The 27,547-nt window shown below is 43.9% G+C and overlaps 1 protein-coding gene across 2 annotated transcripts; it reads left to right on the top strand.

The window, feature by feature from the left end:
- Window positions 1-963: 963 nt before the first annotated feature.
- RAB39A (RAB39A, member RAS oncogene family) lies at window positions 964-25,827 on the top strand. 2 transcript variants are annotated; one of them, XM_021696485.1, is made up of 2 exons: window positions 964-1,301; window positions 24,816-25,827. In XM_021696485.1, the coding sequence occupies exons 1-2, from the start codon at window positions 1,075-1,077 to the stop codon at window positions 25,240-25,242; spliced, it is 654 nt and encodes a 217-aa protein (XP_021552160.1). In that variant the 5' UTR covers window positions 964-1,074; the 3' UTR covers window positions 25,243-25,827. The 2 variants fall into 2 exon arrangements, 1 of the variants encoding a protein (XP_021552160.1); XR_002480690.1 differs by lacking the exon at window positions 24,816-25,827 and adding an exon at window positions 12,297-12,688 and having other exon boundaries at window positions 1,280-1,301.
- Window positions 25,828-27,547: the final 1,720 nt, after the last annotated feature.

Below are 27,547 nucleotides of genomic sequence, written 5' to 3'. Positions count from 1 at the left end.
TTGGAAGTTTTAAAAGCCAGACCTTGAATTCACTATTGCCCAATTCTAAGAAAGGGCAGTAAGATCGCATCAGAATTCAGGTGTGCTTTATTCATATTTGGCTCCCCGACCTGACTCGGCGAGATAGGGACCCCGTTAGGATTTTTCCGATTTACAGAACGGAGACCCAGAAGACTGGGAGCTTTCGCGAGCATCTCAACATTTCACTTTTCCCCCCTCCTCTCCTCCGGGTTGGAAGGCCCCCAGAGGATGGCGTAATCCCCGGCATTCTTCTCACTCTTCTGTGGCACTGAAAGCAGTGAGGAAGATACCCGGTGGCGGCAGGAGCAATGGCCAAAGCGCTTGCTAGAAGCATCCAGAACTTGCTCTGCAAATTTATTTCGATTCTGTTCTTCGCTCCTTCACCTTGAGCGCGTAGGAGGCGGCGCTGAGCAAGGCTAGACAGCAGGACGCCGTCAGCTACAACCTGCAGCAGTCCGGGAAGGGGCAGAGCTCCCAGAGCCGCTCGCGTCCACGGAGGAACACGCAACAGCAGTGACCCCCGTTACGGCCTCCGCGACTTGCAGGATCCCACCCAGACTCCAACAAGCCCGCCCTCACGCCTGCAAGAAAACGATTCTCACTTTTCATTGGCTGACCCTGGCGGAGTGAGCCCTTGCTTCATTTTCATTGGCTGCCGCGGCCGTCACGTCCTCTCGCCACACCCACCTACCCGGCGGCGCCCAGTGAGCGTTGGGGGAGAGAGATTTACTGAGGGCGGGGGCGGGAGTCGCGCGCTGGGGGAGAGAGATTTACTGAGGGCGGGGGCCGCAGTCGCGCGGTACCCCCTCCCCACCCACCCCGTGCCGCGGCCCCGCCCCGCCCCCGGCCCGAGGCCCCGCCCCCGGCCCTGCCGGGTCCCGCCCCTCCCTCCAGAGAGGGCGGGGACCAGGCGGCGGCCGCAGTCGCAGGAATATGCTGGAAGCCGGCGGGCGGATGCCCGGGCGGTGCTGAAGGGACAGTTCCCGCCGCCAAACTTGCCCCGCGGCGGGAGGGCAGGTGGAGGGCCCCCGAGCCAGCGGGGGCACGTGAGCGATGGAGACCATCTGGATCTACCAGTTCCGCCTCATCGTGATCGGGGACTCCACGGTGGGCAAGTCGTGCCTCCTGCACCGCTTCACCCAGGGCCGCTTCCCCGGGCTGCGCTCCCCCGCCTGCGACCCCACGGTCGGCGTGGACTTCTTCTCCCGCCTGCTGGAGATCGAGCCGGGCAAGCGGATCAAGCTGCAGCTGTGGGACACGGCGGGTCAGGAGCGCTTCAGGTAGGGCCGCCGGGACCCCGGGGCACCCTGGGGACCGCCCCTTCCCCCGCGGTCTGCCGCCCCGCCCGGCTCGGAGGAGGCTCCGGCCCTTCCCTCTCGAAAGTGCGAACTCCATCCTCGCGTCCCCTTCGCCCCTCCTCTTCCAGGGACGACTTCCTCCTCCGCAATTTCTCAGTTGCTGCTTTGGCGCCCATTTCCTGCGCCTTTCCTTTCCCGCCTGAACCCGGGCCCCCCAGTCGCGGACCCCCTCTTGCCCCGCGCTCTCTGCCCCTGCGGGTGTTGGGATCCCCAACTCTTCGGCACCCCTCCCCCTGCTCCCCAAACTCGGCGCCCCTCACTGCGCACACCCTGACCTGGCCACCCTCCAACGAGCTCCCTTTCTGCACCCCACTCCGTGCGGCCCGGGAGAACTGCAAAGTGGGGTTCCCTCCGGCTTGAGGGCGAGCGCCGCTCCGGCCCGGCCTGCTGCATGAGCTCATTGGGCACCGTTCAGAGAGGGAGGGGGATGCGGTAATGGTTGGAACACCTCACAGCACCGAATGTGGTCCTCAGAAATGCTGGGCCGTGTGACCCTTGGGAACGTGTCTTAGGGAGCAAACACAGGCACAGCGGGCGGGGGTGGGGTCCTCGTTTTGTTTAGTAAGGGCTGAGTTGTCTTTAGAAGTTTGTCCTCATTGGTGGTTTGGAAGAGAGAGACACACTGAGATTTTGTCACGAACTTTTTCCTTTATGGTATTTATAATGGGTGCTTAACGTTCCAGGGTGCTAATACATCAGAAAATGCGTTCTGAATAGAGAAGGACGGATCCAAATGAAGAGTCTCATTCTAAATGTTCACTGAGACCAGGAAGGATTTTGCAAAGACAGCTCATGTTATGCAAATAAAAATTAAATGTAATTTGTACGCATTTCCTGGATGTTTAAGACTGAACCGCATAATAAAGCATATTTTAAAGTTGTAGGATTTGAGGACACTTTTTTTTAGAGGAAGGTAGGAAATCTGATACACTGTAATGTTTTGGGTTGTGGGTTTTTGTTTTTGTTCTTGGGGTTTTTTTTGAGATTGCATTGTCACCTGAAACTCATTTAAGCAAGCATTTTGCAATCTTCAGCAAGTACTCTGCTTGTGAAACGCAGTAGTCCATGAGGGGGACTTCCCAAACATGGCTTCCCCTCACCAGCTCTAGCCAGCTTCCCTTCCCAATGAGATCAGCCTCCTCCTGTGAGTGAGGATTTTCCAACTTTTAAAGTTTTGGCTTCCATTCCCAGCTACACCCGGATTCAGACAGATGATAAGTGAACTGCTTAGCTTGCTCATACCTTAGTTTTCAACTATGTATGAAGTGGAAAGATAAGGCCAGCCCCTCAGAGAGATAAAGCTTCCTGTTAACGTTTTGAGTTGTACAAGACCTAGAATTCCATGAAGAATTTTGTTTTTCCTTTTCGAGAAGCCTCTTTTAGTTAAAATAGGGTTTCAAACTTCTGATTCCTCATCTATAAAACGGGGTCATTATGATCTCTTAAGATTCCTTCCAGTTTTACCACTGTAAGATTGATTTCAAATTCCTTCCCTTGTCATCTCAATCAGAGTTGAATCTTTAGGTATTTTGTGGTCCAAAAAAAAAAAGCATTTACTAGTAGCTCTTGCTCTACCCTCTGAAATGAACACAATAAAAACATATTCTTTATGCCTTAAACTTCTAAAAACTAGCAAGTTGCAACTACAAGAAACATAAGTAGTAAAATTTTATTGTATCTAATTATTTCCCAAAAAGTTGCCCCTGAACTTATTGACAAGATAGTTAAGGATAATTAATTTGTTAGATTTTAAAGTCCTTTCTGCTAAATAGATCATTGTTTTTTAATGCCTTTGAGCACATGTAAATAATAATTCATTGTATATACATTATTAAAGCCAGACAGTACCTCTCCCATAATAATACAAGGACATTTAGGGAATGTTTACTGACAATGAGTCATGCTTTATTTTGTCTGGCTCTTTACCAAAGATATATTCATAAATACATACATATTTCAGTAGCTACCTCCAAATACTTGCTTTTCTGTTTAGCAGAATTTTTCACCATAAAATTGGATTTGAAACAGTCATTGTTAAATCATTCTGTATCTTTAAGAAAATAGATACAATTTAAGTAATAGATATCCTTACACATTTTATTTCATAGAAAGGTACTGTAGTTCATGAAGAGAATAGCCATATAATATCATTAGGAATTCATGGGAAATTTTATATTTAAGGTTTATTATTGATTGGATATAAATTAGCAAAAAGGAATCTACTTTAGATAACTCAGGGTGTAGCTTGAAAGTATTAAGAAAACAGAACAAAATAATGAGCTGATAATTATGACCATACTTAACCTTAGTTTTCTGCCCCCCCTGCCCGAGCTTGAGGTATAATTGACACATAAGTCCTTAATTTTCAGTGTTCAGATTAACAAATGCTAGAAGACAATAATGACTTGCAAAAAGTAAGAAGGAACACAAACTGAAAAGGCTTACAAAAATAATGTATATGTGAGCATACCATAAATTGTAATGTTTTTATTAACACTGTGTTAATGAGGATGTCAAATTACTGTATTAAAGAGTCAAAATTACAAGTCCCTTCGTTAAAGATGAAAATTTATTTCTCTGTGTGTAATAGTCTCAAGGTAATTGGTCTGTGTTGGTGGAGGGACTCTGCTCTGAGCCATCATTCGGGTACCTTCCTTTTTAATTTTCTGCCAACCCTAAGATATTATCATCATCTTTGTGAACACTGTGTTCCTGCACAGGAGAAGGAAAAAGAAAAGCTCTAAATCAAGCAATGTTCCTTTTTTTTTTTTTTTTTTAAAGTAGGCTCCATGCCTAATATGGGGCTTGAATTCACAACCCCAAGATCAAGAGTTGCATGCTCCACTGACTGGGCCAGCCACCCAGGCGTCCCAGCAATGTTCCTTTTAAGCAAGTGAGACCACTGTGGTACAGATCACTTCAGCTCTAGGTTCACTGAGAAGAAATTAGCTACAAGGCCACAGTTAGGCTGGGCTACCATGTGCCCATGAAGAAGGGAAGGTGGATCTGGCATTGTGGGTTTTGCAGGGAAACCAGCAAACACCACTTTCAAATTTTAATCATCACAGTGGACAAAGTTCAGCAGAAATGGAAGCAAGAATATTGTATAACACAGTGTTAATAAGGATAAATATTAGAAGGTTCTAGAAGTATGGAGAGCATCAAATATAGGAATATAAATTTTGAACTTCCTATAGAAAGCGCTTGAAGCAATATGAAGATAAAACGAGATAAAGAAATAGCAATGTTGGCTGTAGGGATAGGTAAATTCAAGGCTTCAAACCAGATTTTGCCTTTTATTTCTGGTTGTCTGATCTTTGGGGTGTTATAGTTACAGCGAGTGATTATAAAGCTCAGCTATAAAGAGAATAGGATCCTCCTGGTACAGTGTTTCTCAGAGTGTGTCCTGCGTAACAGTTATATCCCTTGTGATTCTTTTTAAAAATGAATTCTGTGACCGGGTAAATTTGGGAATCCCTATACTCCATGTACCACTCTCTTAGAAATTGATATCAAAGGCTCTCAGAAGTCTTGCAGCAAGGAAGCCTGTTTAACTTTGATTAAACCATCATGTCTCAAATTTTATTTTTAAAATGTAAAAATCTGCGCTAACTCATGTTCGAAGGAATATAACCTGAGAGAAGTTCCACTGATAGAGTTGTTCTAGTCACATCCTCGGAGCAGAATCCCTGAACTTTTGAGGTGTAGAGCAGTGCAAGACCTTCTAAAGCTCCTTACAAAGGGCAGTTAATGTTAATATAATTAATATTATATTAATAATATAATATTATTATATTAACCCCAATATCTGAAGGTGGCCTCTAACACACTGAACATTCTGGGCCTCTCCCTAACCCTCCATCTGCCTTGTCATCTCTTTTTCTTTAGCGTCTCTTCTACTGTGACTCTTTCTCTTCCTCTTGTGTCCTGCGTCTCCTTCAGCTGTTTATTTTTATTTTTCCGGTACCCCTCTCCTTTGTCTGTCCCTCTTCCATTTCCTCCCACCCTCCATCTTTTTCCGCTCCTTCCTTCTCATCTCAGTGTGTCTCTTACTCTCTCATTTGGTTTTATCTATCCCCTGGCTCCCTTGTGTCTCTGCTTCCTCCTGGCCTTTCAAAACATTCATATGAAGTTAATGTTTAAAAGTGGCTTAATTTGCCTCTGAAGCTGATAATACACCATATGTTAATTAATTGAATTTAAATTTTAAAAAGATGGAACAAAATAAAAGTGGCTTAACTTATGTTCTTTGTTTTTAATTTTAAAAGCAAATAAGATGAACATTCTCTATTTCTCCTTAAGAGAACATTTTATTAATTTATTTTAAAGATTTATTTATTTATTTTAGAGAGAGAGAGAGAGCATGCCCCCGAGTGGGGGGAGGGGCAGAGGAAGAGGGAGAGAGGGAGTCCTCAAGCAGACTCCCTGCTGAGCGAGGAGCCTGATACGGGGCTTGATCCCATGATCAATGAGATCATGACCTGAGCCAAAACCAAGAGTCAGATGCTTAACCGACTGAGCCACCCCAGGTACCCCTTAAGAGAATGTTTTAAATGCCTAAACTAAATTGTTTTTTTGTGTGTGTTTTTGATTCCTACCCTTTGACTGCAGTTCATAGTCTTCAATAGAAAAAGATTTTCTGATCTTAGATCAGTGGGTTCATAACTGCATACATCACAGAGTGGAAATTGTCCGCAATTAAGTGCCATAATCATCGCAGTCTCCTGTGGTTCCAGGTTTTTAGAAACAGTAAAAGTGATGCTCTGTTTGTGTTGAGTCATCAGATAAAATAATGTCTTGGTTAAAATTATTTGTGTTGTAGGGGGCGCCTAGTGGCTCAGTGGGTTAAGTGTCTGCCTTCATCTCAGGTCATGATCCCAGGGTACTGGGATCGAGCCCCACGTCGGGCTCCCTGCTCAGCGGGAAGCCTGCTTCTCCCTCTGCCCCTCCCCCTGCTTGTGTGCATTCTCTCTCTTTCTCTCTCTCTGTCAAATAAATAAATAAAATCTTTAAAAAAATTATTTGTGTTGTAAGTAACAGAAATCTAACCAAATTAGTTTAGGTATTAGGGGATAAATTATAAAGGATCCAGATCTCATGAGTGGCAGAAGCTCATGGCACATGCAGGTATCTGGAAGTATGCAAACCCCAGCGAGAGTCTGTGGGTTTGCCCTGTGGTGCTTCTCCAACTCCGTCAGCTCCCAGTTCTCTTGGGGGTCTCAGCCTCTTACTCAGATTCTGGGAAGTAAATAATCTCCTGGACTATTTGACAATTTCATCTGCTACTCATGGACTACCAGTGAATCAGCTTCCCCACAGTCAAATTGCAAGATACATATACATATAATACAGATATAAATACATATATATCAGATATATGTATACATATAATATATATATAATATATATTATACATGTAATAGAGATACAAATACACAAGGTATGTATTTATGGGTCACACAACCCAAATGTATCTGTAAGGGTCTACTTTTTGGAAAAGAGAAAGTCACAGAAGGAAGTGAGCAGTCATCCCCCAAAGTATCTATTTCGTGGTGTTTCAGGGTAACATGGTATGTTAAGAATGAGCCAGCATCATTTCTCCCAAGTGTAGCAGGATGTGAAGAGATGACACATGTAGCCAGACATATTTTTATTCTGTAAGGATTATTGTCCTTGTCCCCTCAGGGCATTCAGCCCATTTTGAGTGACTGTGTAGTCAACACAGTCAAGAAACTAGCTAGTAATTTGAAAAATCTGTAATTGTCTTTCTTAATTTCTTTTTTCTTCAATAATTCAACTGATTCGGCCACAACCTCAACGCCCTGTTGGTATAAGAAGGTGATTATACCTCCTGAAGTAAACTAAATATTGTTCCCCAAATGTCTCAGGGCCCTGGGCCAAATTACAAATAGGCAAAGCTCATTCTTGGGGACTCTTTGGGGCTTTCCCAGTTTTCTTTCCTTCTATGTTTTAGCCACCGAGACCTTGACCTATTCTCTTCCGTTCTCCCTCACATCCCTTAATAGTCCATCTTCACTTCAGAGACCAACACACAATTATTAACGGTTGAAAACAACTTAATAAGGGTCTTGCTAGGAGTATTTAGATTCTAAAAGAGGATGACCACTTAGCGAGGGAATGCTGCCTCATCCTGATGCCTCCCTGGAGGATAGATAGATAGATAATGTGGCTGTTGGTGGTGGAATGTCCTCTCGTGTTGCTACACTGAGGACCAGCTTTTCCGACACAGTGGCCCCACATTTAGCTTTCAAAGCAAGGTTAGGGAAAAAAAAGAGATGACATTGTGAGTACATAGATTACCACAGTAAAGTTTTCGCTTGAAGGAAGGTGCTCTGCTCAGTCTGTGAGAGAGAGAGAGGAAATTTCTAGCCATCGTTAGTCGGTTTGACTGGCGGATAAAGATTTCTGATTTACCTTTCACAGCCATGTTACTTAAAAGTTTAAAGAGGACTTCTTGGAATGGCCGAAGACTGTTTACTATGTTGGTTATCCTTATCCTGGCTGACTTAGAAGGAATCTTTTGTCTTCCAATCTGGTCTGTCGGGCCGTGGAAAAGGCGAGCCACCCAAGTGACCAGGGAACATCAGATACTGCTTTAATAAGATACTTTAATTCGGGCGCCTGGGTGGCTCAGTTGGTTGGGCGACTGCCTTCGGCTCAGGTCATGATCCCAGGGTCCTGGGATCGAGTCCCACATCGGGCTCCCGGCTCGGCAGGAAGCTTGCTTCTCCCTCTCCCACTCCCCCTGCTTGTGTTCCTGCTCTCGCTGTCTCTCTGTCAAATAAGTAAATAAAATCTTAAAAAAAAAAAAAAAGATACTTTAATTCTTTCTGAAGCCAAGTACCTGCAAAGCCTCTACTTTATGATTTTAATAAATCTCTAAATGTCGGTAAGTTTTCATCAATTCTGATAGTACATAATTCCGGAAAGTTCACTTTAAAAATTGCTACCCCAGGGGCGTCTGGATGGCTCGGTCGGTTGAGCATCTGCCTTAGGCTCAGGTCGTGATCTCAGTGGGGAGTCTACGTCTCCCTCTCCCTCTGCCCCTCCCCCTGTTTGTGCTCTCTCTCTCTCTCTCTCAAATAAATAAATAAATAAAATCTTTTAAAAATTAAAAAATAAAAATTGCTACCCCACACACTCCACCTGGCTTATCACGAAACATCTTATTAGGGTAAAAACCATTGTTTTTTGACAGGAATCTATGTAATAAAGTATTGGTCTGACCTTCAAAAGTTCCAGAAAAACATGGAACAAAGGTCAAAGTATGTTCTAAATTTACAAGTATATTTCTAGTTTAAGCTGTGAAAGAGTTTCAAAATACAAGTAAGCAGTTCTGTATATAAGCGTGACTAAGTAAACGTTAATGGCTAGCTGCCATATTATTTTAGTTTGGCTTAAAATCTTAACAGCATACTCTTAAATGTTCTTGAAATGTAGTGAAGTTTTTCTGTTTTCCTTCCTATGGTAGCGATTCATTTTTAATTTAGGAACAACTTGCTAAGTCAAATTACTGTATTACTGGCAGCAAGTGTTTAAGACCATCAGTTGGTATCAATAGCAAGGATATAAAGGAGCTCTTGATATAAATAAGCCATCAAAAATATCTCAGTGCCAAAAAATACTGAGGTAAGGGAGCAGAGATTTTATTTAATTTATTTTATTTTATTTTTTATTATTAACATATACTGCATTATTTGTTTCAGAGGTACAGATCTGTGATTCAACAGTCTTGCACAATTCACAGTGCTCACCATAGCACATACCCTCCCCCATGTCCATCACCCAGCCACCCCACCCCTCCAACCCCCCACCACTCTAGCAACCCTCAGTTTGTTTCCTGAGATTAAGAATTCCTCATATCAGTAAGGTCATATGATACATGTCTTTCTCTGATTGACTTATTTTGCTTACCATAATACCCTCTAGTTCCATCCATGTTGTTGCAAATGGTGAGATTTCAATTTTTGACGGCCGCATAATATTCCATTGTATATATATATACCATATCTTCTTTATCCATTCATCTGTCGATGGACATCTGGGCTCTTTCCATAGTTTGGCTATTGTGGACATTGCTGCTATAAACATTGGGGTGCATGTGCCCCTTCGAATCAGTATTTTTGTATCCTTTGGGATAAATACCCAGTAGTGCAACTGCTGGATCATAGGGTAGCTCTATTTTCAACTTTCTGAGGAAACTTCATACTGTTTTCCAGAGTGGCTGCACCAGGTAGGGAGCAGAGACTCCTCTTAGGCTTGTTTCTACTTCACTAATGTGGTGAGTGCATTGGAAGTCACTTGTGAAAGGTCTTTGTCAAGCCATGCTCAAAAGGTCATCAGTGACTTTTCTTGGCAAAATGTGATCTTTCTCTATGCCTATTTTTTTTAAGTTTATTTATTCTTTTTAGTTAACTCTACACCCAATGTGGGGCTCAAACTCACAGCCCTGACATCAAGAGTTGCATGCTCTTTCAATGCGGCCAGCCAGGCGCCCTATGCTTTTTTTTTTTTCTAATTTTTGTATGATTGGTCATAGTTTCTTTTTAAATTATCTTGCTGTACTAAGAATGTTAAAAGTGGTTTTTCTTCTGATTTTTAAGTCTTTCTAAATATATTTCCTTTTTGTAAGACTTAGTGGGCTATGGGTTAGGGACATCCTTAATAACAGATTCCTGCCTCAGAAATACAAAAGAATGGTGTGGGGCCCAAACTGCACCCTGTCTGAGAAAAGATTAGGAAAGAATACTCCAAACAGGAATTAGATAGATATTAAGAACTTCCTGGCATGATGAAGAAAAGATTATAATTTCTTAAATTCTAGGCATTGCCTCTCATTTTTCTTCAATGTAGTGTTTTTCAGAGTGATGTTAATAGGTGTACTTTGAGAAGAGGTTTCCTTGACTAAATAGTTTGGGAAATGTTGGGCTGTTGCAGGATTTCTCAGAGTCTCTAATATAAGGATATAGTAATAAACGTTGTGAATCCTCAAGGTAGATACGGTGTTTCCCTAACCCAGAGTCCTTTTTTTTTTTAAAGATTTTATTTATTTATATGAGAGAGAGAGAGCATGAGAGGGGGGAGGGTCAGAGGGAGAAGCAGACTCCCCGCCGAGCAGGGAGCCCGATGTGGGACTCGATCCCAGGATCCTGGGATCATGACATGCGCCGAAGGCAGACGCTTAACCAACTGAGCCACCCAGGCGCCCTCACACACAACTGAAACAACAGTAGATAGAAAGTCTAAATTCACAAGGACAAAAATGGTACAAGATCACACCAGAGACAAGACACATCAATAAAGGTTTTGAATTTATAGAGCTGAGATATGAGTAGCAACTGCTTTGTTCAAGTTAAGAAAGTTGAAACGTTAAGTGTCTACAGGAGCAAAACTAAGAAGGAGGCTCACTTGTGCTCCCAAAACTTCCAAAGTAGTTTTGGAAGTGGACACATCGTACCTCCCAGAGTGAAGATGTCAGGTGATAGTAAACACAGAGACATTGGTACATGGGGCGTGGAAAGCAGACCTCAGAGGCTAGCCAGCAGCGTCCCCCTCTCCCCTCCCTGGCAAAGCAGACAGGGGATCTAGTTTCTGGACATGGTCATGCAATGTGCTCTGAGCTCAGAGACACCAGGCACATTGACAAAGGGCGTTCACTCTTACTGAATACAAAGAGGCTTAAGTAAAATCTGTATTCTGGGGGTACCTGGATGGCTCAGTCGTTAAGCATCTGCCTTCCGCCCAGGTCATGATCCCAGGGTCCTGGGATCGAGTCCCGCATCGGGCTCCCTGCTCAGCGGGGAGTCTGCGTCTCCCTCTGCTCCCCCTGCTCATGTTCTCTCTCTCTCAAATAAATAAAATCTTAAAAAAAAAAAAAGCTGCAGGGGTCAGCCACACTGTGGTCAACATACTGGCCATTTTAGTCTATAAATAACTGTAGCCACAGGACCGGGAAAAGAACAGACAGGTGGTCTGATAACAGCAGTCTCGGTTGTTAATAATACAGTTAATGTCCAGAACGGCTTTAACTTGTCCCAGAGGTTACAGCTCCTCGGTGGTTTGCTCAAGGACCCTGTTCTCTTAACTCTGTGGTCAGTGCTCTTTCTGCTGCACTAGGCCTCCTGACATAATTGAAAAGAGTTTTACTGACACACTGTGCAGTTTCTGTCCTGAATACTCTGTTTGCACACGGCTACCTCCCCCGTGTTCTATCCACCCACGTCAGTGACCCTCTCCACCCAAACCAGTATTTTACTGCTGGGTTCAGAAAACAAGGTGGAGATAGCTTTACACACAGTGACAGTACTGATCACTGGCAGCAAACAGCTGTGGTTGCATAGACCCTTCCCCCGCCTCCATGCAGTACTCCGGGACTGCACTGCTATACTCAGTGGCAGGAGTGAGCCCAGCCGCTGCGGAGGACAAGCTTGTATGATGTATCCCGCCTTGTTAGACAAGGAGAGGCGTCGGGTCCTGCCCCAAGCTACCAGCAAATACTGGCTCTGGGGTCCGCAAAGTAGCTTCCCAGTCCTTAAGCTCTGTCCCCTTTTTTTCTGGAGAAGTTGACATCAACCAGGATGATTTACTTGTGGAAATCCAGGCATTGATTTAGCTTAGCTGTTTGTCAAGCACTAGATGTAATAATAGATGTAAATAAAAGTAAGATAGAGGGGCGCCCAGGTGGCTCAGTCAGTTAAGCATCGACTCTTGGTTCCAGCTCAGGTCATGATCTTGGGGTTGTGGGATCGAGCCCTGCGTAGGGCTCTGTGCTCAGCGGGGGTCTGCTAGAGATTCTCTCCCTCTCTCTCTGCCCCTCCCACTTGTTCTCGCTCTCTCTCTCTCTAAAGTGAATAAATAGAATTTTTTTAAAAAGTCAGTAAGATGTCTCACTTTCAGGGTCCATGCTGTCCGTCTCCTGGGTACAGACTACACTGCTGTAATACGGAGAGACTGCCCAAATACGGCTCCTTAAGGAAAACCGGACTTTGTTGCTCCTCCAGTAACAGAGCGAACGATTCCAGGCTGTCAGGGTGGCTCTGCCTCGGGATCAGCTTCCAGGATTCTTCAGAATTTGCCGCTTCCCAGCAAGCAGGAAGGAGGAGGAGGAAGCCATTTCTGAAGAATCTGACCAGCCCAAAAGGAGAAACTTAAGATACCAATATGAGAGTCCCTCAACGAAGTGATCCAGCCTGATTTTCTGGCAGTGGGGCTTTTGGTCTTAATGCAAGATTGCAAGAAATATTGGCGGGGGGGCCGCCTGGGTGGCTCAGTCGATTGTCTGCCTTCAGCTCAGGTCATGATCTCAGGGTCCTGGGATCGAGCCCTGCATCGCTCTGTGGAGAGCCTGCTTCTCCCTTTCCCTCTGCCCTGCCCTGCTCATGCTCTCTCTCTCAAATAAATAAATAAAATCTTAAAAAAAAAAAAAGAAATATCAGGAAATCTGTAATATAAAACCTAGAGACCAAAGCAACTAGAGAAACAAATTTAATAAGGGGGAAGGGAATGTTAAAATAAAACGGTCTTTAATTTCCTCAGAGAGATAATGGGAAAATAACCATCAAAAGAAGAACAGGATACTGTTTTTTTAGAGGAATATTTTGAGAACAAAAGAGCTTTTAGAAACACAGTAGGAAAAAAACAAAGCATTCAAAAAGAGAAAGAAAATAGGAAAATATTTTATTAAAAATTAAAGAAGATAATCCAGAAGATTCAATACACAAGTAACAGGCGTTCCAGAGAGAACAGAAAAAACAGAGGGGAGAAATCCTCAGTGAAGCAATTCAAGAGAATCTTCCAAGACTTAGGGCCCTGAGTTTTCAGATGGGAAGGGCCTAACACAATGGATGAAGGGAGACAGATTCGAAGGGACATCGTCATGAGATTCTAGAACACTGACACCACAGAGAAGTTCCTACAGACAGACAGACGTTCTGAGGGAAGGAAAAAAATCAGGAATCATGTTGGTTTCAGACTTCTGAAAACAGCAGTGGAAGCCAGAAGGTGATGGAGAGACTGCAAAATTCTGGAAGAACTCTATGTCTGACTCGACTGTCATTCACCTGGGAGAGCAGAATAAATCACACTTGCAAGATTTCGAAATCTCACACCCTGTGTCTTTGTAAGGAGAGCATGTGTGCTGAGCACACGCACGTGAGGGAGGAAACCAGGAGTGATGAACACGGATACAGGGGACGGGAAACTCCCTCTGAAGATGGGCAGAGGCCGTGGCCAGGAAGATGGTGAGAGGGGACCACAGCGTGGCCCCTCTCTGAAGGACAGCCGGGCCAGCCTGTAGTGGGAGATCTGCTCAGGAAGACGAAAAAGACTAATGAGAACTGCTTGAAAGAACACAACTGGCAGAGCGTTTGGAATGGGATTATTGGGTTTAGTACAGAAAGAGACGTGGTGGAGACTTTCGTGCTCACTCTTACCAGATGCTGCTTTTCTTCAGGACAGGTGGGAGGCGTACATTCCCCTTTCTCCTACAGAGACAGAATCATGTGACTAATTGTGGCCAGTGGATTTGAGCAGAAGCAGTATATGGTGGTTTTAAAAATCAGCCCCTCCATTTTGAGTCTGTTTTTGTGTGTGGTGTAAGGGAAAAAGAAAAAAAATCAGCCCAGATTCTTTATCATTCCTCCCATCCACAGGTGGGGGGGTCTGTTACTACAGCAAGCCTGGCCTATCTTTATGAATACACAAGAGAATTATGAATCCTAGAAAAGATTGTGCAGGAAAGGAGAAGTCACAGTTTACTTCAGGGCGTCCGTGATCAGAATGACAGGTGCCAAGACATGATCTGCCTAAAGTTACGACGTGATGGTACCGGCAGTTGGGGAATGGGGGAAAGTAACGATGTGTGGGAAGTGTGCATGTCACTTTGATAGAAACGTGAACTTAGAAAAAGAAGGAGGGACACCTGGGTGGCTCAGTCGGTGGAGAGACTGGCTCTTGGTTTCAGCTCAGGTCATGATCTCAGGACTCTGCTTCTCTCCCTCTCCCTCGCTCTTCCCCCCGATCCACGTGCGCTCTCTTGCTCTCTATCTCAAATAAGTAAAATATTCTTTAAAGGAAGAAAAAGAAGGAAAAGGACATGAGCATAATCTGTTCAAATGACTTGAAAATAAAAGCTGCATAACTTCAGAGATAGAATGAAATGAGAAAAGGCTACACACCCACTATAAATTCCACGATGTGGAGAGGTGTACAAAAGCACGCGAAACAGAGCAGTGCGGAGAAAGTCGTGCGGGAACAGACATAAGTCACAAAAATGGTGGGAGAATTATAACCCAAGATGGCCATCGTCTTATTTTTATTTGGCAGAAGGATGCCGGAAACCCTTGGAGTGAGTGCTGAAGTCTTTCATACATTTTCTGGTAACATACCACTTAGAAAATAAGCATCCTTTCATTATCACTTGCAGACAATTAGCGAAGCTAGAAACTGTTCCCATTAATTTCCAAATGAACTGTTTCTTCTTTTTTTTTTTTTAAAGATTTTATTTATTTATTTGACAGAGAGAGACACAGCAAGAGAAGGAATAACAAGCAGGGGGAGTGGGAGAGGGAGAAGCAGGCTTCCCGCGGAGCAGGGAGCCCGATGTGGGGCTCGATCCCAGGACCCCCGGATCACGACCTGAGCCGAAGACAGACGCTTAACGACTGAGCCACCCAGGCGCCCCCAAATAAACTGTTTCGGTTTTCACACATAACTTGTTCTACCTGCCAGCATCCACTGCAAAGTACAGTTTGAATTACTACCAAGCTTAAAACAGCAGTTCTTTAGAAAATGTGGATGATTTCACCTATATGCTTATAAGTATGTGCAGTTATTCAGCCCATTTCTCTCCTTTTGGCTTCACAAATCCCTACTGTATAAATATCAAAAGGAGAAAAGCTTTTTGGTATTTCTCTGTTATTCTCCCATTTGCTCAGCATTTACATGCTGCCTGGGCACGGTCTGACAGTGTGAACTTACTCAGCTGCTGATGTATTCCTTTACAAATATTGCTAGGACTCATCATGTCCAGTTCTGTAGTAGACACTGGAGATAAAGCATTCCAGAAAAACTGACAACAATCCTTGCTTTTGTGGAGCTTACCAGCTAATGGGAGGAGTCAGGCTATAACCAGATAAGCTGGAAAAACTATGTAGGATATCAGCGTTAAGTGCTGTGGAGGAAAATAGAAGGTAAGAGATGAATAGAGCATGCTAGGAGGTGGGAAGACCTCACTATCATCAAGTGATGATCTGTCAAAGAAGGAAAATGGAAGGTGGTCATGGGAATTAAGTACAGTCCAAGAGAGAATATGGCCTGTCATGTCTTGTCAGTGATGTAGAAAGCCTCTGCAACCACAGACTTGACTTTTTAGGCAAAGACCCTGGGATTACACAAAGAAAAAGACTTTTAATGTTTGTATGTATAAAGAAAGATATCCTAAGTCATGAGCTCCAAGTTTCAGAATCTCAGGGCCGAGAGGGCCTGTTAGAGTCAGTAATAATAAAAAGAGAGGAGAAGCTTGTGTTTTCGTCTCTTGAAAGCAGTCCTAAGGGCTGGATGACAAGGCCAGTGAAGCAGGTAAATAAAGCATCGACACAATGACTCTTCCCAGAAGGGCAGTCGGAATGGCAGGTCGCGGTGGAAGGCGCTCATGAGGCTAATGCATTCGTAGACCGCTTGCTGCCCACAGCCTTTGGCACCAAAGTACTTCTGTCCTCTAAATGCCTACTTTACAGTTGGCAAAGCCACAAGAAGGGCATTTCCAGGATGGAACATCTGGTTTGTTTTACCTAAGTCAGTCAGCAGGGGCTCTATATCTTGCTGCTTTTTTAAGAGGTCTGTGCACATCCAACAAAATCCATAGTAATAGCATATAAGAGGTGGATAATCTGGCCACTTTCAGATAACATTTTATATTAAGTAAATATAATATAAATAATCGTGTGCATTCCAGGGCCTGTGGACTTTTGTCCTTCATGTGACAACAGCATCTTGTTTTCAGTTTCCTCCAGGAAACTAGATGACTGTTTAATTTGAGATATTTACATTTTTTAGAATCTCAGTAGTCATGTCATTTGGGTGAAAAAAAATTCCAAATTCCCCAAGGCTTATCATTCACACTTGGTTGCATTGCTCCTATATTAAGTAATTCCTTGTAAATGTAAGCAAACCACAGTGCTCTCACTTGTCTACATATTGTTTCAGGAAAAAGAAAATTAAGAGGAAAATTAACATAAATTAGTTGGCCGTTTTTCTTTTCTAAAGCAAAAATACTGTAAGAATCAACTTTGCAGGGGCACCTGGCTGGCTCAGTCGGTTAAGCGTCTGCCTTTGGCTCGGGTCATGGTCTCGGGGTCCTGGAGTCGAGCCCCATGTCGGGCTCCCTGCTCCATGGGGAGTCTGCTTCTCCCTCTCCTGCTCCCCCTGCTTGTGCTCTCTCGTGCGCGCTCTCTCTCTCTCTCTCTCAAATGGATAGTTAAAATCTTAAAAAAAAAATCAACTTTGCAGATGAATGTTTGAAAGGAAATGTGGCATATACATACAATTGAATAGTATTCAGTCATTAAGAAAAGAAGGAAATTCTGTCACATGAAATAACATGGGTGAATCTTGAGGACGTTATGCTAAGTGAAAATAGCCAGTTACAGAAGGACAAGTACTGCGTGATTCTATGTATATGAGGAACCTAAAATCATCAGACGCCTAGAATCAGAAAGAAGGGCAGTTGCCAGGTCTGGGAGCAGGGAGAAGGGAGTGAGTTGCGGTTCACTGGCTATGAAGTTTCGGTCATGCAAGATGAGAAAGTTCTAGAGATCTGGTGTACAGCATTGTGCTTACACTTCAAAAATAAGAGGTGGATCTCGTGTATTTTTACCAGTTTCAAAAAAGAATGAGTTTTGGCCTTGTTAAACGACGTTGAAGGTTATAAAACATTTGTGACTTTGTTTTGTCATTCTTCTCTTGCAAAATATATGTGGACTCTATCTGGTCTTCCAGTTGCCAGCACCAAAACCAGCTTGAGGAAATCTAAATCTACACAAAACGAAAGTTTCTGGAAGCACGTCTGAGGCACAGAGCCTTGACTGGAGGGACCAGGCTTGGAATGAATCAGAAGATGCCAGGAGTTCTGGAGCAACAAGAACCACAGGAGGCCAGTGTGGTCCTCACCCTATTGTTGCCCCTTTGTCATCTGTCAGCTCACTGACATAAGAAGCCCCAGATGACCAACTAGCAGTCTCAGCTAATTCAGTAGAAGCATCCCAGGGTTCTCTTGTGAAAGCATTTCTCCCTTGGAATTAAAACCTTGACGTCAGCAGAGTTCAGAGTCATGGGGATTAGAAGCAACAAAAAATTGTAGTGACTCATTAAGGGTGATTGTGAGAGGCACCATCACCCCACTTCCACCCTTTGTCTCTCAAACCACAGCATCTGTTTGTGAGGAAAACCACCTCCTAGTCTGTCCCTCACTAGTTTAAAACGTACATTCTGAATCGTGCCAAAACCTTCTGAGCTGTTTCCTCCTGGATGTAGGTATCACTGAATCTGAACCCATTCCACAGTTTTCTAGGGCCAGATGCCTCCGGATGGTAGTGACATGGTAGATCAACGAATCCCATGGCATCAGCCCATTTCCCTGTCTCTGCCTCTGCTAAGTGAAATCTTTGGTCTGTAGTGAAGTGTGGGATGCCACATCTATAGATAAGGGATTCCATAAGTTTATGGATGGTGGTGCTACATGGTGTGAGTCCAGATTCGATGTCTGTTACACTGGGGACACGTCAGTGTCCCCTCCATGATGGTCCCCCCAGAGAAAGATACCATATCCGAAGTGTCAGTAGCTGCTGGAAAATCAACTATTGAACAGGGAAGGGGAAGTCTTTGTTGAGCCCAGTCATAGCCTCCGTCTCTCTGCCGTGATCACTTTGAGTCCAACCCGGGGTAAAAATACGGACTGATAATTACATGACAGGATATTTTGTTTCAGCAGTTATCAGCAACTCCTCGACAGAGGGGGCGTTGGGGTGAGGATTCACATAGAATACGAGTATTCACACGCTCCAGAGCCATCCGCATACCTCTCCCCAGACCTTATGATCAGTCCTCCGATCTTGCTTTTTCCACCCTGCCAAACCCTTAGCCTCTGCTTATGAATTGGTGTAGATCCTTACCTACATCTTTCCGTCTCTGTCTCTGGAAAAAGGACCCCTATCGTCCACAAATGGGAGGGGCTCTCTTTTCCACGAACCTTCGAGTCTGCTACTGAGTGGGGCTGACCGGGGCCGGCTTGCCGTGCAGAGCCATCTGCATGGCAGAGCTGAGTTTTCTCCTCTTTATTTATAGGGGAATCCCGATGAGCTTGAGAGGGTCCCGCAAAAGTCGCCGTGCTGGGTGCGTGAGCCTTGTTACTCTAGGTCCCCTCAGGTCCCACCCCAGTCCTGCCCACAGATTTGGCTTCTGCTTGGTGACAGAGTTCCAGCCTAGTGAAACAGAGAACACCTAGCTCTTGATGAGCACTCAGATTACACCCTCGCTTGGTGTTCCAGGCATTTAGTCTCTATCAAAGCCAGGTTTAAGCCAAGAACTAGCTCTCAAAAGCATAATAGCTCTTCACAAAGAAAGCATACCTTTATTCCAAAATGTCACTCCTGTAATTGTCCAGTGGAACCTTCTCCAAGCTTGACAGAGCATGCCAGTCTGCTGTGGATACTTCTGGCAGGCGCCATTAGATCTGATGGACCATGGGCCAAATGGCCAAGCTGCTTGCATTGTAGCTTGGGCCACCTGAAGGGACTTCTCTTGCTTTCAGCCCTATTAAGCTAGTAGCCTCTTGGGTCTCCCACTTAATGGGTCAGAGAAGTACATTCAAATACTATACAAGTGTCCTCCACGATCCAAAAAAGCCCAAGTATTATGCTTTTTTCTTCTTGGTAGGGGGCATAAGATACCACAACTTACCTTTGGAGAGGCTTTTTTTTTTTAAGATTTTTTATTTATTTATTCATGAGAGACAGAGAGAGAGGCAGAGGGAGAAGGAGCAAGGAGCCTGATGCGGGACTCGATCCCAGGACACTGGGATCATGACCTGAGCCGAAGGCAGACGCTTAACGACTGAGCCACCCAGGCGCCCCCTTTGGAGAGGTTTTAACAGCATGCCTTGGATTAAGGGACCACCCTCCCCTAAGAAACTTCACAGAAATTACTGACTACTGTATCTTCATGGGATATATATTTAGGATGATATCTATCTATCTATATTTAATTTATCCACTCTTCTCTAGCCACTGACATGCTCATAGAATCTCAGTGACCTCGGTGTGAGAATAGAACACACTGCTAATAGGTCTTAATATTGGGCACTTTCTTTTTTTGCACTGCGAGTATCTCTTCCCTCAAACTTCCTCATTCTCTGCCACTTCTCCTATTTCCCCAGTGGCTGTGTTCATGGCTTTACCAAATCAACCACTTATTCCCTCACCAAGAATGTCTTGAGTGCCCACCGTGTGCCAGGCCCTTGAGAACCACTGGATATTCAGTGATGAGCACAGACATGGCACCTACCTACCTTTCACAATTAGCAAACCAGCAAACCAATATCCTGAATTCAGAAAGTGGAAAGAGGTGGAGAAGGATGGTGTGCAAGAGTTACTAACCTGAGAAACAGACTCTAACCGAATGACTGCCATTTTCCCTTCAATAGAGGTGTCCAATAAGAGGAGAGGAGTCCTCTTTTGTGAGGAGAAAAAGGTTGAAAGGGAAATCCTATTTCTTCCTCTAGTAGAAGTCTAAGTGTGAGGGAAGGGGGAGAAGAGTTTCTCCTGATACGAGCAGTATTCCTTGGCAGTGTTGAGTGTCTACTTGAGATGGGTTATAATTAATTCATGGGGACACCAGCCTGCCACCTGAGTGATTATCCCCAGAAACATTCAGTGGCATGCTGGACTGATCCAGAGATAGAGTTTTCCCCGATGAGTGTAGCAGTGGGGGAGGACCTTGGGAATTTAGATATTTCCAAGAGACCAATTATAGTGATATCTCACAGAACAAGGAGGTAAAAATAGGAGGGTATTAATGTACTGGGTAGAAAGTAATAGAATTACTCAGTAGATTACAAATGTGGATACAGTTTTAAAATTGTCACCAAAAATAGGCTGCAGGCTGTGAGATTTTGATCAAAAAGTAGGTTGTAAATCTGAAGGTTTGGAAGTAGTGAATTTCTGATGATGAAAAGGAAGTAGAGGAGAAAGGCAGAATGGAGGGGATAGTTCATTAGCAATGAGGAAGTCAAGTAACAGAGATGACAGCAGACACAGCCCATCCAAACGAGTGAGCAGAATGACAGGAATTGAGATGGAAAAAAAAACAAAGCAAAGTGCTAACGTCTTCAGCACACAGAGAATGACCAAGCACTTGGCAGATGACAACAGATGATAGAGCCAGATGGCAAAAGCCTCAAAGAAGTAGGGAAGTTTGGGGCGGGGGCAGGGGGAGGGATGTGGTTTTTTTGGGGTTTTTTGTTTTGTTTTTTTATGACAGGGGTTGGGAGAGAATTATCTGGAAGTGGCACTGGGGAAGCAGAAGCCACCTCCTCCTGATCCTATAGAATGAGCAGCTTGAGCATGCTGCAGCGGAAGCCGTGTGGTCAGGAAATGAAATTACATACAGCAGGTGTCAAAAAGGCAAGAGGAGGGGAAAACATTCTGCCAGGAGACTAGTCTTTGAATATGGGATAGGAGTTGCTAATAGTGTAGCGGTCAAAGTGTAAAAGACCCAGTAGGTTTCTTTATACTCAAAACCAGGTTGGGGTGCCGGCTGGCTCAGTCGGTAGAGTGTGCAACTCTTGATCTTGGGGTTGTGACTTTGAGCCCTATGTTGGATGTAGAGACTACTCAAAAGTAAAATCTTTTTTCTTTAAAAGATTTTATTTAGGGCGCCTGGGTGGCTCAGATGTTTAAGCGTCTGCCTTCGGCTCAGGTCATGATCCCAGCGTCTTGGGATCGAGTCCCGCATCGGGCTCCCTGCTCCTTGGGAGCCTGCTTCTCCCTCTGCCTCTCTTCTCTCTCTCTCTCTCTGTCTCTCATGAATAAATAAATAAAATCTTTAAAAAAAAAAAAGATTTTATTTATTTGTTTGAGCAAGAGAGAGAGCATGAGCAGGGGGAGGGGCACAGGGAGAGGTAGAGCAGGGGAGCCTGATGCAGGGACTCGATCCCAGGACACCAGGATCATGACCTGAGCTGAAGGCAGACGCTCAACCGACTGAGCCACCCAGGAGCCCCAAAAATAAAATCTTAAAAAAAAAAGCACACAAAAATCAGATCTTCCACTTGGGAGGGACAAGGGTCTGCTGAGAACTGGTATCCCTCAAGCTGTCCCCCATGATTCACCTTCCCTATTGTACCAGTGGGTGCTGTATCCGCTTTCCAATCTTGCCAGAGGGTAGCCTCATAACTCTTAGTTTTCCCATAACACACCTGAGACCAGGTTGAAATCCATTCATTTCTCTCTCCCTTCCTTCTCTCCTTCCTTCCATTTCCCCCTCCCCTAATTTTTTTCCCCTTTAAATCATCCATTCATTCAGTGAGACTTTCAAAGCCCAGAAGGAAATAGTTAAAGTAACCTGCAGCACGATGTTGTTGCTTATAAAGAACTGTTACTCATCCTTAACTCTGGAATTCTCTATAAGGAGGCTGACCTACATAGTTCTTTTAGGATCTGTACCCTACTTCTTCTAACCCTTCTGAGAACTTCTGGAGACCTCAGTGTGCCCCAAGAGAGCAAGTCCAAAGAAAGATAGATGTTCCTCATCCCCTTCTGTAAGACCTGCCTTTCAAGGCCCAGTTTTCAGTCTGTAGCCCTGGATTTTCCCCTAAATAATTGACAGCAGGGATGCCCAGTTGTTTTAAGGGAAACTTTCCCCCGCCCTGGGCCAACCATACCTGAGTCTGAAACCTAACCGTATCAGAATTCTAAACCTCATATCCATACCCACACATAGAGACTGAAGATCAAGCTATTATATAGAAAATGACAGATGTCATATTGAGACCATTTATTCCAACTAATCGTTAGTAAGGGCTTTTTATAGTGTACATGGCGTATACTTGGCTATAATTTCATTCTGCAGAATAATTTGCCAACTGTATTCCCAGTGTCTTTGCAAAACTAAATACAAAGGGCTAGAAAACAAGGCATTTTCTACGGAGTAAAATGTACGTCTGCTTAATGTACAAGCATTTCATCATTGAGTGCTCAACCACAGAAGCGTGTCTTTGTAAATTAAACTAATGGTAGATTAAATAGGAGGGAGGATAAAAGTAATGCAGACTTGGTGCTGAGTAAATTAAAGCTTTCAGTCTGATAACATAGCCTTAATTACATTTCTTTTAAGGCACTGCACATCTGCCTAAATTCACATATATAAAGATAAATCACAAAACAATAAATTATCCCTCAATTTTTTAAAAAAAGCAGCAACTTAAATGAACTGCATTGTTTGAAGCCCGCCAAAGATACTGGGAGATTTTTCTTACTGTCGGTGGCTATGTAATACAGTAGTCCTTGAGAAAATATTCCTAAGTCACTCGAGAATCTTTCTACTAAGAACTCTGAAGAGGGGGCGCCTGGATGGCCCAGTCAGTTAAGCATCTGATTCTTGGTTTTGGCTCAGGTCGTGATCTCAGGGTCATGAGATCGAGCCCCGTGTCAGGGGAGTCTGCTGGGGATTCTCTCCCTCTCACTCTGCCTCTCTCCCTGGTCTCTCACACACTCTCTAAAGTAAACAAATCTTTAAAAAAAAAGAATTCTGGGGCACCTGGGTGGCTCAGTCGCTGAAGCGTCTGCCTTCAGCTCAGGTCATGATCCCAGGGTCCTGGGATCCCCCTGCTTAGCAGGGAGCCTGCTTCTCCCTCTCCCTCTGCTGCTCCCCCTGCTTGTGCGTGCTCTGTCAAATAAATAGATAAAATCTTAAAAAAAAAAAAAAAAGAATTCTGAGGAGAAGCAGGGAAGCAAACAAAAGGGAAAGAAAAAAGAGGTGAAGTACTTTCTTCACATGCCCACAACAAATGGTGGGCATGTGATATTGGGTCACTGAACTGAGCTGTGATTTCAGCAGTAAGGGTAATGAAGGTATACAAGAAGCGGAGAGAGTACCAGGTGCCCTACTGACCCCCCACAAAGGTCTTTGGGGGTCAGATGAGCTTAGTTAGGGATCATTTCAATGCTCAAGATCATTGACAGCTTAAAAACTGAGGCACATGCCATCCCACATACAGCACTGAGCACTTTCCCTCTCCAATAAGATCAATCAATCCTGTATAACAAATATTAAGTGACATCTGTCATTTGCCAGGCAGTATGATTGTTAGGTACTTAAGGGAAACACGACCTTCAAGGAGACTTGAACTGAGTGGGAGACGTACCCACCAATCCAATCAGCACGCTGTGAAAACGGAAATACTCACAATGGCAGTATGCCAACAGCTCAGTGGGATTGTAAGAGGATTGCCTAAGAGGGGCAGAGAACAAGAGGCCAGTGGCAGGGAAGGCTTCTCATATATATGATTTTTAAACTGATTCTTGAAGGAGAAATAGGAGGTAGCTAGGCAGAAAAGGGTAGAAGACATTCTAGGTAGAAAAAATATCATGTAAAGGCACGAAATATAAAAGAGTATGGCCTTGCCACCTTGCCTCATGATTCAATCAGGAAACAAACAGCACGCTTGAAGAGTTAACTAAAAGTTTAATGAGGTGGGAAGTGAGCATTTCTGGAAATGTGGGCAAGGTGAAGGGCATCAACAAAGGATGGTGAGGCATTCGGAGTTAGCAATGATGAGAAGCCATTCACCACCTGGCCAAAAGAGACAGGAGAGAGAATGGGACACCCGAACCCAGTGGAACCCATTAGAAAGGCACTACCCAACGGGAACCATGACCAGAAACAGGAACACAGCTGCTCCTCACCCACGGTCAGGCCGAGACAAAGAGAAGGGTAGATACCCGACCTCTTTCCTCTGGTCCCCAGCTGGTGCTTCCTTGGGCTGGACCTCACGGCAACTGGGCAACCTCTGCTCTTCACCAAAACTTTCTATATTCCTATTTTTAATCCCAGTAATGTAATAATTACTCTATCAGATACTTGAAAATAAAAACAAATCATCGTAAGTGCGAGATGACATACGACGTAAGTCCTTCAGTCTGTCTAAGAATAACTACACTTTAATGTTCTGTCGGATGAAACCGGCTCGCCGGTTAGTTTCATAATATTTTTGTCCACTTAAGACACTTCGTATTTGATCTACAAATTCGGGTTAAGTCACGTCAGGTTAGCTTCACATTTTATTACGGTGCTGCATTGCTTGGAAGAGGAGAAGCAGAACAATGTGTCCTTTGACAACCTGTTTTTCTACTTATTTTTCAGATCAATAACTCGATCTTATTACCGCAACTCAGTTGGTGGGTTTTTAGTGTTTGACATCACCAACCGGCGCTCTTTCGAACATGTGAAGGATTGGCTAGAAGAGGCAAAAATGCACGTGCAGCCGTTTCGGATTGTGTTTCTGCTGGTGGGACACAAGTGTGACTTGGCTTCACAGCGACAGGTGACTAGGGAAGAAGCCGAAAACCTGTCCGCAGACTGTGGTATGAAGTATATAGAAACCTCCGCAAAAGATGCCACAAACGTCGAGGAGTCCTTTACGATCTTGACAAGAGACATTTATGAACTTATTAAAAGGGGGGACATTTGTATTCAAGATGGCTGGGAAGGGGTTAGGAGTGGTTTTGTTCCAAATACTGTGCATTCTTCCGAAGAGGCAGTGAAGCCCAGAAAAGAGTGCTTCTGCTGACTTCAAACAGGCCAAAGAACTAACGGGAACAGATTGGGTGTCATCTCAGGATAAATAGCAACATGGATGGCAGAACGATGCAACGCAAACGTTGGAGAAAGAGTTACAAGCCCACGCTAACGCTGTTTTGTAAGGTATTTAATTCAGAGCACTATGCTTACTCGCTACACTACCAGATCGGGTATTTTGCTAAATTATCAGGCAAAGCAGACAACTTTTTCTTGAAACTCAAGTGTCTACAGAATTACTCCCTTTCTCACTTTGTTAGCGTGTAGCTGACCTTCATGTCCACGTATATCAATAGGACTCATTTTTCTTGACAGTTTAAAATGGGTTTTTTGTGCCTGTGTAGTCTGACTGAAAAGATTTTATCAGGCATTATGTTCTCATGAGTTAATTTGTTAATACTGAATAGTAAAGTGGATTTAAAAGTGCACTGTTCGCTTACAAATAAACAATCTCAGACATATCATCGGCTAGGACTAAAATAACAATTCCTTGTATAAGGTACCACGTTTTTAACCATTCTTTGAAATATTTATCCTCCCGGGCGCCTGGGTGGCTCAGTCGTTGGGCGTCTGCCTTCGGCTCAGGTCATGATCCCAGGGTCCTGGGATCGAGCCCCGCATCGGGCTCCCTGCCTGGCGGGAAGCCTGCTTCTCCCTCTCCCACTCCCCCTGCTTGTGTTCCTGCTCTTGCTATCTCTCTCTCTGTCAAATAAATAAATAAAATCTGTAAAAAAAAAATAATAATAATATTTATCCTCCCTTAATTTACCTAAACATAAGAAAGTAAGTTTTATACTCATTTTTGTTCTCTAATTTATTGCTCTTGATAATTTTAAGTTTTGTGAAGATATCTAAGGATCCAAGCAAAATATTTTATTGCAGATATTTATAAAAATAAAAACGAAGGACCATTCATCAGCAAATGTTTTGATGTTATAGTATATTGTCCTTATTTAGACAAGAAAAACAAATTTATCTATATACAGGCATTTTCAAAGAAAGTAAATGCAATTTACCTTGACCTATTGTCAAAATTATTGGTATAGGTAAATATGGCATGTTCTTAGTGATCGCTTTGTTGTCCACGTAAGTTTTTGAATTTCCGCATTTCTGATACAAGAAAATTATAGGAGGGCGCCTGGGTGGCTCAGTCGGTTAAGCGGCTGCCTTCGGCTCAGGTCATGATCCCAGGGTCCTGGGATCGAGTCCCGCAGAGCGGGGAGCCCGCTTCTCCTTCTCCCTCTGCCTACTTGCATTCTCTCTCTCTCTGTCAAATAAATAAATAAAATCTTAAAAAAAAAAAAAAAAGAAAATTATAGGAAAGATTTCTGGACAAGGACGGTTGGTTAGAGGTTTCATATAATTGGCATTCAAATTGTATTTCAGTAAAATTAAAGGTAGAATAATGAGTTAGGGCTATAAAATGACTTCTGAGTTTTCTAATTTTTAACTTATTGATTAAATTCTCCTCCTGGAAGGGTCATTTTGATCACAAACTCAAATATTTTTATAACCTACATTTCTGTTCTGTTAACAATCCCTAATCACAAAGGGGCACCAAATGCAGCCCCCTTTTGGAAATCATGACTTTTACTGTTAAAATAGCATTTGTTTGAAAACCAAACTGATACGGTAGAAGGAACATTTAATGAGAAATCAGAAAGCCTGGGTTCGAAGCTTACCTTTGCCGCGCCAGTATTTGAGCATGAGTGAGTCACGTAATGTCGCTACGCTCTTAACTGTAAAATGAGGCTAATAACCCCATTTATTGTGCTTCATGAAATTATTTTGAGAATCAAGTGGATCATGTGAAAAAGCTTCGTAAATAGAGAAAGCATTATGCAAATACGAGCGTGGTATCGCTGCTCACGGGCATACTATTATATTTACAACGGATGAGAATTTTGTTTTCTCATATTCTTTCCCCTCGTCCCCACATTCTGCAGAGGGAGCAAAAGAAGGTGCATGCTTGGGGCGCCTGGGTGGCTCAGCTGGTTAAGCGTTTGCCTTCGGCTCAGGTCATGATCCCAGGGTCCTGGGATCGAGCCCCGCATCGGGCTCCCTGCTCAGCGGGGAGCCTGCTTCTCCCTCTCCCTCTGCCTGTCTCTCTGCCTACTTGTTCTCTCTCTCTCTGTCAGATAAATAAATAAAATCTTAAAAAAAAAAAAAAAAAGAAGGTGCATGCTTTTGTGGACCTGGGGGTTCGTGTATGCCCTCTGCCCTCTTGCTCTGAAACACCACTCCTCCAAGGTGGAAATGATAGGGAGGGAAATCCCAGGAGACTTAATTCAATCAGA

The sequence above is a fragment of the Neomonachus schauinslandi genome, chromosome 11, assembly GCF_002201575.2.
Source record: "Neomonachus schauinslandi chromosome 11, ASM220157v2, whole genome shotgun sequence".
NCBI lineage: Eukaryota > Metazoa > Chordata > Mammalia > Carnivora > Phocidae > Neomonachus > Neomonachus schauinslandi.
Note: the sequence above shows the minus strand (reverse complement) of the source record. Positions and strands in the feature narration are given on the sequence as shown.